Source organism: Balaenoptera borealis (assembly GCF_965194805.1).
Source record: "Balaenoptera borealis genome assembly, chromosome: 8".
NCBI classification, from domain to species: domain Eukaryota; kingdom Metazoa; phylum Chordata; class Mammalia; order Artiodactyla; family Balaenopteridae; genus Balaenoptera; species Balaenoptera borealis.
Window position 1 is genome coordinate 72,447,061 of NC_138865.1, and position 14,253 is coordinate 72,461,313.

At 41.1% G+C, this 14,253-nt stretch overlaps 1 protein-coding gene and 1 long non-coding RNA gene across 7 annotated transcripts in view; one reads left to right on the forward strand and one right to left on the reverse strand.

Annotated features, from left to right (window-relative positions):
- Positions 1 to 13,721, forward strand: part of PIP5K1B (phosphatidylinositol-4-phosphate 5-kinase type 1 beta) — a 323,109-nt gene extending 309,388 nt beyond the window's left edge. For all 3 annotated transcript variants that reach the window (XM_082403683.1, XM_082403682.1, XM_082403684.1), the window contains one exon: positions 12,967 to 13,721. In XM_082403683.1, coding sequence (XP_082259809.1) covers positions 12,967 to 12,969 — 3 coding nt within the window. In that variant the 3' untranslated portion in view covers positions 12,970 to 13,721. The remainder of the gene's footprint in view (positions 1 to 12,966) is intronic.
- Positions 1 to 14,253, reverse strand: part of LOC309634108 — a 141,246-nt gene that overhangs the window by 21,126 nt on the left and 105,867 nt on the right. For all 4 annotated transcript variants that reach the window (XR_014247856.1, XR_014247857.1, XR_014247858.1 and 1 more), the window contains exon 2: positions 1,309 to 1,363. This is a non-coding gene — a long non-coding RNA (uncharacterized lncRNA). The remainder of the gene's footprint in view (positions 1 to 1,308; positions 1,364 to 14,253) is intronic.

Sequence of the window (14,253 nt, forward strand, 5' to 3'; positions counted from 1 at the left end):
CATTTTTTTAGCCGTGCCAGTATTGGAGATTAGTGCTCTGATGTGCAGCTGTTGGACAGCTTGGTTATTTAATGTGTCTTTAGGGTGGTTAACAATACTCTTTCATCATGGGACGAAGGGTGGCAGAGAAGTGAAAATGACTGTGAATTAACAGCTTATATCAGACTATTATGTATGAAAAAAGCCTGAGAAAAGGAAGAAAAACACTTTAAATTAGGTCACGGGGGTCCTAGGAAATTCAGTGGAACTTTTTGGCAAGAGAAACTGCCTTTCTGGACTTGACTCTGCTGGCATTGACGTTAATGACTTATATGTGAAGTATAGGGTCTCTTGAATCACTCCTTGCATGAGCCAGCGTTGGCTGCTGCAAAAGATGTTTATTTGAAACAGTGACAATTCTATCGCTTCTCAGCAGAGAGCTACCGTCCCCACCGACCAAAGATGCTGCTCGAGTTTTTGGCAGATTTTAGTGAGACCAAAACAGGAAGAGAAGAAGCAAAGGCTGCCTTGGGCTTGTAAGGCATTTCACCAGAATGCCATTTTCTTTCACCATATGACCACATCGTTGAGAAATGAAGAGATTTCAGAAAGAACAAAATAGGGCCCTCTTTTATCTCCAGGAAGGCTTGACCCTCTTAGGTCACTGACCAAATAATATTTCTAAGACACGTGTAAAAGCTGAAAGAGTGGATCCAACTGCCTGCACCCCATGGCACCTAGAGGGATTCCTGTCCTGAAACAAGAGTGACGCCAAGCTTCAAATTAATGAGGCAACCCGCTGGGCCGGATTAGGAGGTCACTGTAGGATTTTTTTTTTTTTTTTAACAAACAGTATTAAACTGCTGTTTAAGGATTAGCTTAGGGAATTGGAGTTATAAACGCATACTGGCTTTTCAGTTATATTAGGCCCACAGTTAGTTAACAATTAAATGACAGCATACAGGGCTCTGGTAGATTTTTTTCTGTTTAGCTTTACAGTGAATCCTGGCCTCACAGGCCAGGTGATTTCCACCTTTCTCAAGGCCGGTTCTGCTCTTGCGCTTGCCTGAGTCTATTCATCCAGGCCCTCCTCGGGTGGCACCATTATTCTTCTTTCTTTACCTCCTAACACCAGCCTCTCTCTCCTTCCCCACTCCCTCCACGCTTTCCCTGCTGCCTTTGTTTCTGATTTTGATTTGCATCTTCTCCATCGTCATAGGAAGCCAGTGTTGGCTAGGCTCCTGAGCCTTCAGAAAACAAAAAACAAATTCAAAAGGAACCAGATTAGGAACAAATGAGAATTTTAGGGAAAGCAAGTTTAAGTCACACCTGTGGACCTTGTGAGCCGGGCTGTCCTCCATCATGCCATTCGCTCTCCTGGGACCTGAGGAGGAATGAGAAAATTGGGTAGAAGGGAGGATGCATTAAGTACTGTCCACTTAGTAAAACATAAGGCCTCCTCAAGTGTGATGGATGGTATGAGGATGACTAGGGAGTGGAGATGAGGGCCTGGCTTCCCTTTGGTTTGTCTTTGCCTGTGCTCCTAGGGCTGCCGTGACAAAGTACCCCAGGCTGGGAGGCTTAAACAAAATTTGTCTCCCAGTCTGGAGGCCAGAAATCTGAGGTCAAGGTGTTGGCAGGGCCCTGGTACCTGTGAAGGCTCTAGGAGAGGCTCCTTCCTTGCTTCTTCCAACCTCTGGTCCACGTGGCCCTCAGCATTGTTTGACTTGCAACGCTCTAATCCCTGCCCCAGTTCACACTACCTCCCTGTGACTCTGTGTGTCCTCTCTTCTTGTGAGAACACCAGTCACTGGATTTAGCGCCCACTGTAATCCAGGATGAACTCACCTTAACTAATTACATCTGCAAAGACCATATTTCTGAATAAGATCACATTTCAGAGGTTCCAGGTGTACGTGAATTTTCAGGGGACACTATTCAACTACACCACCTTACCGAGGACATGTGAAAGGGCACACATGCTCTTTACCACGCTTGGCCCCGTTTTTTCATTCACTTCCCGTCTCCCTGGCTTAGTCACTGTGAGGTTGGGTAGATGTTTCCAAATTATTGTGGATTCCTCGCAAAAAGGTGTCAGGTAAACGAATGTATTAACAGATACAGTCACCTGTTGGGGACATATTGTGTATTAGAAATAAAATCCCTGAGGGTGGACCAGGGCAATGGTATTTTTAAAAGCTCCCCACACATACAGGGCTGAGACCCAGTCAGCTTGTTGAGAGGGTCCTGCAGCTCTGAGCATCCTATAATTCTTCTGTGCTAGATGTAAGGGAAACCTGTATCACTTCCCTAAGAGCCCTCCGAAGATGGCTGGCCAGCTAGCTTTGCTTTACATCAGAGGAAAAATGAACTTGATTCTAAGGTGAACCTTTAATCACGTTCAAGTTTATGAACTGGGCTTGGGACTGCGTTCCTGCAGCGGACCCTACTGCCACCTAGTGGTAGGAAGGCGCCTCTGACCAACCAGGATAAGGAGCTATTGAGGTCCTTGAATTGAACGCTATTAAGTGCGAGTGTGAGGCTCAGAGGGCTGTCTCCACTCCGTGTACTTTACGGTAGCCTCCCACTGCTGTGCACGCACGTTTGGCAGGGGCACATCCTTCAAACGGCAAAGGCAGCTCCCTCAACCTTCCAAGTTGAACTAGAGGCTGCAATTATAATCAGGCACAGAAATGAAGGTGCTAATCTTCCCTAGGATCCCATCGTGCCCTTCTCATCCATTAAGGCCAGTTCCACTTGAGCCTCTTTGAAAAGGCCCTATGGCAGTTTGGGGATTCAACACAGAAAATGCTTCTTTCTACTGCTTAGGCAGCAACTTTAACGAAGTATCAAAAAATATGGAGTGAAAAAAACCTTTTCTTCACTTTCGATCTTTGACAGGTTTCTCCCCTTACAGCCACTCCACCCCCAGGTAACTGTAGCTTTGGCGGTAGCCCCCAGTGGAGGATAAGATTAAGTACAAAAAAATTCAAATATGGATCCTTATTGTTTTTAAAAAACTTTCTAAATCCCAGTAATGGCTACTGTATTTGTTTCCTAGGGCTGCCATTACAAAATATCACAAACTGGGTGGCATAAACAACAGAAGTGTATTGTCTCACAGTTCTGGAAGCTAGAAGTCCAATATCAAGGTGTTGGCAGGGTTGATTCCTTCTGAGGGCTATAAGGGAAGGATCTGTTTCTGGCTTCCCTCCTTGGCTTGTTGATGGCCATCTTCTCCCTGTGTCTTCCTTCTGTGTGTCTGTCTCTGTGTCCAAATTTCCCCTTTTTATAAGCATACCAGTCATATGGAATCAGAGCCAACCCTAAGGACCTTATTTTAACTTCCTTACTTCTGTAAAGACTGTATCTCCAAATAAGATCACATTCTGAAGTACTAGGGGTTAGAGCTTCAACATAATGAATGCGGGGGTCAGGGGCGGGGCGGGGGGAGGCACAATTCAATCCATGCCGGCTACTGTGTGTTTTTGTAAAGAAAAATGGTACCAAGAAAAGTGCTGAGAGGGGCGTCTTGATAGGGGTGCAGCTTCTGGTTCCTACACTCTAGGCTGTGGCTGGGGGCCTCTGGCATCTCACCCTTTCCTTCTACACAGGGAGAGAGAAGCCAGTGGCCTCATCCCAAGGCAGTGCTCCTTTTCGAATGAAACCAGTACCATAGTCCTCTCCCTACACTATCCAGAGTGAATTCGGTTGCAGCCCCAGGGCTACATGATATATTAGATAATAAGGTAACCATTTGGATTTACAATTAGCAGAAGTCACTCCCATGCGGGAAAGTCCACTGTAGAATTGTCAGCCCACATAAATCACTGATTTCCTCCGGCTTCTCTTAGGTCTTTGGAAAACAAATTAATCAGGCAGGGAACTGTATTAAAATACTGCTGCTGTACTAACAAACAAACAGTTTTGAAATGAGAGGCCATAATCCTAAATACATCCCACAAGGCATCTGAAATCAGTGCCAGTTTTTTCTTGGGTCTGTTCTCCTCTTATCAGTAATCTATCTGCTGGTTGGTGTGGAACGCTTTGATAGGGCATTTGAAGGTTGGCAGGAGGCCTGGTACTCCATGTGCTGTCAACACCTCAGAATTCAACAAACATTCTACCAGATAGGCACAACTTGGTAGTTTTCATCCAAATTGTACATACCCTTCAAGGTTGTTCCAAGTCCCACCTTCTGCCTCAAGGCTTCTTAATTAAGGCCCTGTAGTCTCTGGTTCTTGGGAAAGAATAATTTCACCACTGATCAGAATCTAAATATTTTTTTAAGTGCAAAGGTAGGAAATTTAGACCTAAGCTTCCTTCCAGCTATAGAACCCCATAGCGGTGTGATTGGACTCCATATATAGACTGTGTCCTGATTTCTGTAGCACTAGTGTATGTATTTGTTCACCTCCTTAAAAAAAAAATGGTGAGCTTTTGGACACCAGCAGCTGTTGTTCAAAGAGAAATCCCCTATTCCAATCTATTTCCAAGTGATTGTGCCTTGTGAAGTACCCCCAATATGAGGTAGATATGAATGTGATAAAAAGTAAATATAGAGCCTTATGTTAAAAAAAAAAAAAAAAATTCCAGAGAACATGGTGGTTGCTTGGTGTTTGAATCATCTCTGGTGAGCCCAGAGATGGAGGGGACTCCAGACCCAAGGGGATGATTAGGGTGGGGCGTTGTGAAGCCTTTACATGTGTTTGTGGTGATGCTGTGAGTTTAGACGAAAATGAGGGGAGTGAGGCAGGATGAGCTGGTGTGCTCTCATGGCAACAGATAGAACGTTGGCCAAAAGAACAATATGAACTGGAAAGGAAAACAGTGGGGCTGGGGAAAACGGGCTCAGTATAGGAAAAGGAAATAAGGGACTTGCCACCTACGATAGCCTGGAGAGAAATCAGTATTTTCCTCAAGGGTATTTTGGCAAAGAATTTCAACTTGAAATCAAAATGAGGCTGCCCTTGGACACCAGACAGGAAAAGATCCTGCTTCTGTGGGACCCTGGAGCTGAACTCTGAGGCAGCTGTAGTTTAAAAAGAACATTGCCCCTGAGGGTCAGGAGCTCATGGAACAAGGATACCCCAGGGACTCTTTAGTGTGGTCATCTTAGCCAGTCTGACTGTCCTGAAGTTCTGCTTTGTTTCAGCTCTGCCCTTAAATCCCCTCACAGCACATTCCAGATCTTATGAAATTCTATTGGCTAAATATGTCTTTTAAACAGTAGGTTGAGGGTATATATGTGTGTGTGTATCTTTCAGGGAAAAGGTTGAAAAAAAGGGAGGGTTGGAAATGAGCCTAGAAATGAGACCTTGGAAGAAAACCTTCTCGTCTTTGATGCCCTCTGCACATGGCTCTAAAAAGTCAACTTAGACCCTCCAACTTAGCCCATCTTGAAGTGATCTATACTTTGGAGGTCCCCCGAGGCAATCTGGCTCCCAAAAAGTGCAGTCCACCCTCCCAAAGGGCTTTGTGGTTAGCAAACTGCTTTTGCTTTGCTATGTTCCCTTATTTCTCTGTGTCTGTGTTTTAAATAATTTTATTGAAAAGGCTTAGCAGTCTTTGACCACATGTGTGCATTACTGTGTAGTTTCAATCACAGAATTAAGTACTTGAGTTTAAGTGGAAATAAAAATATGAGCCTCTCACACACCCACACACTTACACACATGTGTGGATAAACAATGCTAAGGATTAAGGCCACAGAAATACCTAAAACCTCTACTCCTTTCATGCCAACTGTTATCACACCTTTACCTTCAGGTCTCAGAATTTAAAATATATCATGCATTCTCAAAGCATCACATGCTTAGGAAGAAACACTGGCATCTGTGTGGATGTATGATTGCGTGCAGTCAGACTGGCTAAGATGACCACACTAAATAGTCCCTGGGGTATCCTTGTTCCATGAGCTCCTGACCCTCAGAGGCAATGTTCTTTTTAAACACAGCAGTTATTAGGCATAGAGGGAACTTACCTCAACATAATAAAGGCCATATATGAAAAACCCACAGCCAACATCGTTCTCAATGGTGAAAAACGGAAACCATTTCCTCTAAGATCATGAACAAGACAAGGTTGCCCACTCTCACCACTATTATTCAACATAGGTTTGGAAGTTTTAGCCACAGCAATCAGAGAAGAAAAAGAAATAAAAGGAATCCAAATCAGAAAAGAAGAAGTAAAGCTGTCACTGTTTGCAGATGACATGATACTATACATAGAGAATCCTAAAGATGCTACCAGAAAACTACTAGAGCTAATCAATGGATTTGGTAAAGTAGTTATACTCCAATAAAGATGTTAAAATAAATAAATAAATAAAAATAAACACAGCAGTTCAGTTGGTGATAGAGCTGAAATGTTCTGTCATCCCTTACCTGAGATATGGCTAGGTTCTCTCGCCAAAGCACCAGTTCCCATTTCTGTTTCTAAATCCATCAGGTCAGGAGAGGGTTGAGTCTCAGCACCTCAGAAGAAGTTGCTGGTGTTCAGGGCACTAATACCTGAAGAACCCATCTTCATGGTGGGGAGCTGGAGGGGATTCTACATGCACCATATTTTGAAGAATAAACTCAAGCTATGAGCTTCTTCCCAGGGTAGACAGACAGCTGACACTTTGTCTCTTCACTGATGGCTAATATAGGACTTGTGGATTATAATTTGAAGAAAGGAAAATTATTGCACACTTAATACTAAATAATGGATAATAAAATTGCCTTCTGGAGCCAGCTCACTGTGGCCAAGTTTACAAGCAGGGAGACGCTGTGCTTTCAAGTCTCACAGAAGACTTAAAGACCTGTCAGGCCACCTCATTTTATTAGGGTTATAAATGGACACTTTCGGGTAACCAAACATGTCATCCCAGGATTACATTACAACATGGATATAGAATTGGCAGTTCTCACCCAACTTTGACATTCTTGTAACCCTGGGGGTGAGAGTGAGTGTTTAACGAAGTTTACAGAAACTTCTACAAGGCCCTCAGTTTAAAAAAAAAAAAAAAAAAACTTGATTCCAATGGGACAAGAGATAAGATGGTGGAGTAGAAGGACTTGAGCTCACCTCCTCTCACAAAACACCAAAATCACAACTAACTGCTGAACAACCATCAACAAAAAAAGACTTGAAGCTACCAAAAAAGATATTCTACACCCAGAGACAAAGAAGAAGCTACAACGAGATGGTGGGAGGGACACATTCACGATAAAATCAAATCCCATACCGGTGGGTGACCCACAAACTGGAAAATAATTATATCACAGAAGTTCTCCCACAGGAGTGAGAGTTCAGAGCCTCATGGCAGCTTCCCAGACTGGGGTTCTGGCATTGGGAGGAGGAGCCCCCAGAGCATTTGGCTTTGAAGGCCAGCCGGGCTTGAGTGCAGGAGCTCCACAGGACTGGGAGAAACAGACTCCACTCTTGGAAGGCACGCAGAGGTTTCACATGAACTGGGACCCAGGGCAAAGCAGTGACTCCATAAGAGCCTGGGCCAGACCTACCTGTGGGTCTTGGAGGGTCTCCTGGGGATGTGGGGGTCGGCTGTGCTCACTGCAGGGGCAAGGACAATGGTGGTGCATGCCCCAGGGAATACTCATTGGCTTGAGCTCTCCTGGAGGTCGCCATTTTGGCACTGAGACCTGGCCCCACCCAACAGCCAGCAGGCTCCAATGCTGGAATGCCTCAGACCAAACAACAAACAGCATGGGAACACAGCCCCACCCATCAGCAGACAGGCTGCCTAAAGTCATCCCAAGCCAACAGCCACCTGTAAACACACCCCTTGATGTGAACCTGCCCATCAGAGGGACAAGACCCAGCTCCACCCACCAGTGGGCAGGCACCAGTCCCCCCCACCAAGAAGCCTGCACAAGCTCCTGGACCAAATTCACACACCAGGGTGTAGACACCAGAACCGAGAAGAATTACAGTCCTGCAGCCTGTGGAACAGAGACCACAAACACAGAAAGTAAGACAAAATGAGACAGCAGAGAAATATGTGCCAGACGAAGGAACAAGATAAAACCCCAGAAGAAAAACTAAGTGAAGTGGAGATAGGCAATCTACCTGAAAAAGAATTCAGAGTAATGATAGTAAAAAATTATTCAAGATCTCAGAAAAAGATTGGAGGCACAGACCGAGAGGATACAAGAAATGTTTAATAAAGAGCTAGAAGTTTAAAGAACAAAACAGATGAAAAATACAATAACTGAAATGAAAAAATACACTAGAAGGAATCAATAGCAGAATAAATGAGGCAGAAGAATGAATAAGTGAGCTGGAAGATAGAATGGTGAAAATCACTGCTTCAGAACGGAACAAAGAAAAAAGAATGCAAAGAAATGAGGACAGTCTCAGAGGCATCTGGGACAACATTAAATGCACCAACATTTCTCCTTCTGGGACGCCTATAATGCAAGAGAGAGAAAGAGGGCCTGAAAAAATATTTGAAGAGATAATAGCCAACAACTTCCCTAACATGAGAAAGGAAACAGCCACCCAAGTCCAGGAAGCACAAAGTCCCATATAGGATAAACCCAAGGAGGAACATGCCAAGACACATATTAATCAAACTGACAAAAAGACAATGAGAAAGTATTAAAACCAACAAGGTAAAAGCAACAAATAATATATGAGGGAATCCCCATAAGGTTATCAGCTGGTTTTTCAGCAGAAACTCTGCAGGCCAGAAGGGAATGGCATGATATATTTAGAGTGATGAAAGGGAAAAACCTTCAACCAGGAATACTCTACCCACCAAGGCTCTTGTTCAGATTTGACAGAGAAATCAAAAGCTTTACAAGCAAAAGCTAAGAGAATTCAGCACCACCAAACCAGCTTTACAACAAATGCTAAAGGAACTTCTCTAGATGGAAAAGAAAAGGCCATGACTAGAAACAAGAAAATTATAAATGAGAAAGCTCACCAGTAAAGGCAATCATATGGTAAAGGTAGGAAATCATCCACACACAAATATTATATAAAAATCAGCAATCATGAGAAGAGAAGGGTACAAGTGTAGGATATTGGAAATGCATTTGAAAATAAGAGACCAGCAACTGAAAACAGTCTTTGTGTGTGTGTGTGTGTGTGTGTGTGTGTGTGTATAGACTGCTATATCAAAACCTCATGGTAACCACAAACCGAAAATCAACAATAGATACACAAAAAAGAAAAAGGAATCCAAACACAGCACTAAAGTTAGACATCAAATTACAAGAGAGGAGAACAAAAGAGGAAGGGAAGAAAAAGACCTACAAAAACAAATCCAAAACAATTAACAAGATGGCAGTAAGAACATACATACTGATAATTACCTTAAAAGTAAATGGATTAAATGGTCCAACCAAAAGACATAGACTGGCTGAATGGATACAAAAACAAGATCCATATATATGCTGTCTACAAGAGACCCACCTCAGATCTAGGGACACATATAGACTGAAAGTGGGGGGATGGAAAAAGGTATTCCATGCACATGGAAATCAAAAGAAACCTAGAGTAGCAATACTCATATCAGACAAAAGAGACTTTAAAATAAAGACTATTACAAGAGACAAAGAAGGACACTACATAATGATCAAGGATCAATCCAAGAAGATATAACTATTGTAAATATATACGCACCCAACATAGAAGCACCTCAATATATAAGGCAAATACTAACAGCCATAAAAGGAGAAATCAACAGTAACACAATAATAGTGGGGGACTTTAACACCCCACTTTCATCAATGGACAGATCACCCAGACAGAAAATCAATAAGGAAACACAGGCCTTAAATGACACATTAGATCAGAGGGACTTAACCAATATTTATAGAACATTCCATCCAAAAGCAGCAGAATACACATTCTTCTCAAGTGCACATGGAACGTTTTCCAGGATAAATCATATGGTGGGCCACAAAGCAAGTCTCAGTAAATTTAAGAAAATTGAAGCTGTATCAAGTATCTTTTCTGACCACAACACTATGAGATTAGAAATCAACTACAAGAAAAAAACTAAAAAACACAAACACATGGAGCCTAAACAATATGCTACTAAACAACCAATGGATCACTGAGGTAAATCAAAAAATACCTAGAGACAAATGAAAATGAAAGCCTGACAATCCAAAACCTAAGGGACGCAGCAAAAGCAGTTCTAAGAGGGAAGTCTATAGCAATACAATCTTACCTCAGGAAACAAGAAAAATCACAAACAACCTATTCTTACACATAAAACAACTAGAGAAAGAGGAACAAACAAAACCAAAAGGCAGTAGAAGGAAAGACATCATAAAGATCAGAGCAGAAATAAATGAAATAGAAATGAAGAAAACAATAGCAAAGATCAATGAAACTAAAAGCTGGTTCTTTGAAAAGATAAACAAAGTTGATAAACCTTTAGCCAGACTCATCAAGAAAAAAAAGGGAGCAGACTCAAATCAATAAAATTAGAAATGAAAAAGAAGTTACAACTGACACCACAGAAACACAAACGATAACAGACTACTACAAGCAACCATATGCTAATAAAATAGACAACCTAGAAGAAATGGACAAATTCTTAGAAAGGTACAATCTTCCAAGACTGAACCAGGAAGAAATAGAAACTATGAACAGACCAATCACAAGTAATGAGATTGAAACCATGATTTTAAAACTTCCAACGAACAAAAGTCCAGAACCAGCTGGCTTCATAGGTAAATTCTATCAAACATTTAGAGAAGACTTAACACCTATCCTTCTGAAACTATTCCAAAAAATTGCAGAGGAAGGAACACTCCCAAGCTCAGGCCAACATCACCCTGATACCAAAACCAGTCAAAGATACAACAACAACAACAAAAAAAGAAAATTACAGGCCAATATCACTGATGAACATAGACGCAAAAATCCTCAACAAAATACTAGCAAACCGAATCCAACAATACATTAAAAGGATCATACACCATGATCAAGTGGGATTTATCCCAGGGATGCAAGGATTCTTCAATATATGCAAATCAATCAGTGTGATACACCACATTAACAAATTGAACAATAAAAATCATATGGTCATCTAAATAGATGCAGGAAAAGCTTTTGACAAAATTCAGTACCCATTTCTGATTAAAAACTCTCCAGAAAGTGTGCATAAAGGGAACCTACCTCAACATAAGACAAGCCATAGACGGTAAACCCACAGCTAACATCATACTCAGTGGTGAAAAGCTGAAAGCATTTCCTCTAAGATCAGGAACAAGACAAGGATGTCCACTCTTGCCCCTTTTATTCAACATAGTTTTGGAAGTGCTAGCCACAGCAATCAGAGAAGAAAAAGAAATAAAAGGAATACAAATTGGAAAAGTAAAACTGTCACTGTTTGCAGATGACAGAATAGTGTACATAGATAATCCTAAAGATGCTACCAGAAAACTACTAGAGCTCATCAATGAATTCGGTAAAGTGGCAGGATACAAAATTAATACACAGAAATCTGTTGCATTTCTATACACTAGTAATGAAAGATCAGAAAGAGAAATTAAGGAAACAATCCCATTTATCTTAGCATCAAAAAGAATAAAATACCTAGGAATAAACCTACCTAAGGAGGCAAAAGACCTGTACTCTGAAAACTGTAAGATGCTGATGAAAGAAATTGAAGATGACACAAACAGCTGGAAAGATATACCATGTTTTTGGATTGGAAAAATCAATATTGTCAAAATGACTGTAATACCAAGGCAATCTACAGATTCAATGCAATCCCTCTCAAATTACCAATGGCATTTTTCACAGAACTAGAACAAAAAAATCTTAAAATTTGTATGGAGACACAAGAGACCTCGAATAGCCAAAGCAGTCTTGAGAAAGAAAAATGGAGCTGGAGGAATCAGGCTCCCTGACTTCAGACTATACTACAAAGCTGTAATCATCACAACAATATGGTACTGGCACAAAAACAGAAATATAGATCAATAGAACAGGATAGAAAGTAACAGTGTGAACATGTTTTAGATTAATGAGAGGAAGCAGTCTCAACTATAAAAGTTACAACTCACAATAGGCTCAAATTATGAGATGTAACACTTTTAAACAGAATCCTCTGTGATATAGTTTCTTTCCTAATAATTTTCAGTCATTTCAAACTTTTTACTCAAGTTTTTTCAGCCTCCAAATGAACGTGTTGGGCCAATCTCTGTGATCCCAACTGCAACCTTCTTAACTACGATTTTGGAGACACTAATATTGCCAGGCACTAAATGATATGTATAGAATTTGTGTATATCATGTATGTGTGTCTATTTGTACAGATACTATTTCCTCATAGAAAAGTTTATTACTTATAAAGTAGGGTTTATTACTCCCATTTAACAGATAAATAAGGTGCAAAGATGGTTAAGTAACTTGCATAATGTCCTGTAGCTGTAATAATTAGAAACAATAGATTTAAGCCATTGTGTCTGACTGACCATGGTACCGCTTCCCCGTATATATCTTGGTACAGCTGTCAGGGATTGAATTAGCTGCCTCTGACCTTAAGTGGCTACCATTTTAGGTCCAATATATGCTGGACATATTTTTTGCTCCCCAGCCACAGGGATAGTGTGTAAAAATGCACACAGCATTCCTGAGTTCCAGACCATGTTCAAGTTGCTCTGATTGGCTTCAGGCCTGATATACCACAGCACATCCCCAAAACCCTGTGCACTTGGAGGGCAGGAGTGTGTCTTAGCCAGCGCTGTTTCCTTCAAAGTCCCTAGCACTAAGCTGTGATGTGGTAAGCGCTTGATAAATCTTGGTGTAATTTACATGTTGCAGGTCCAGGGAAGCAGATGCTCATCATTGCAAAAGAATCAATTCCAGGCCTAATGCCCTCCCATTTCTACCTGCATGTTTTCCGGGCACGAGTCATTGGAAGAAAGAATGAACCTGTGTTCGCAATCATGAGGCGCCATTATAAATTGATGCCAAAACTTAGTCTTACATCTGCTTTCTTTTTTTCTCCCCCAGTAAGTGAAAATGGTGACCACCTAAACAGATGGATGAGGCAGGAACACGGTTGTGGGAGAGAAGTTTCTCCACTCCACAATTTCCCAAAGGAAACTTGGCTGAGCCCCACTACACACAAGAGTCATAATCAACTGGACTTGGAGTTTGCGAGATGTCAGGGGAGCCTTGGCCGACAGGCTGATCAGCAGATGTGATGTGAAAAATACCACACTCTTCTGTCATTTGCTGTTGCTTGCTGAACTGTGAAGAACTGCATGAACTCTATTTAAGCTGCTTTCTATACCATTGCCAATCACCTTTTTGGACTTGGAAGTGCTATTTTACTATTGACACTTGCATTATTTCATTTTGCATGCATCCAGTGATTATCCATAAGCAACATATGTAATCTGCTTATATATTTTTAAAAAATCTATCCATGCAAAATGGTAAATAAAGTCTGAATTATGCTCTTTTTCAAAGTTATAATCATAGCCCATGTCATTAAAAGTTTAAAGTGGTTTCATATAAAGATCAGTGTAATAGGTCTGCATATACTTTATAGAAAATTAGCTTCTATAAAGATTTTTTCACTGTTTACTAGTGAAATGGGAAAAGCAAAGCTATTTATAAAAGGCCTTATGTCGTGTACATACATTGTCTTTGAAATATTTGTGATTTAGTTTATTGCTTGTAAAAGAGATTATATAATTTATTTAGTAAATACTATTGTAAACTATAGTTTTATTGAGAGAAATAAAATATTTTGTTCTCAATTGTGGTATTATATTAATTCCAGTGGTTTATGGTCTTTACATTTCTTTCTTTTGTTAATAAAAAAGAAGTAACTTGGATACCCCTCGCTTTTACATATTCTGGAATCCTAAATAAACTGACTCTCGTGATTAATAGATGAAAATGGAGAGAAAACTCCCCGGGCCCTGAGAAAAGACTCAATAGCAGATTCTGCTCAACTTGTTCAAGAGACTTTCCCAAATGTCCTGGTGTGTTAGTCAGCTTTCACTATGTTATGTTGTGGTAACAAACAATCCCCAAATCTCTGGATTGGGATCCAGAGCAACCCCTATCTAGGACATGCCACTTTTATGGCAGAAGAAAAAATGTGGTAGTGGAACCATGGGAGCTCATAAAGCTTCTGCTTAAACATGGTTTACAGAACTTCTCACATTCCACTGGCCAAAGCAAATGTCATTGACAAGTCTGTCGTCAAAGTATTGGGAAGTGTACTTTTCACATAGGAATAGACTCAGCAGAGAGGGGCAATGAATATTTAAGCGGTTAATACAT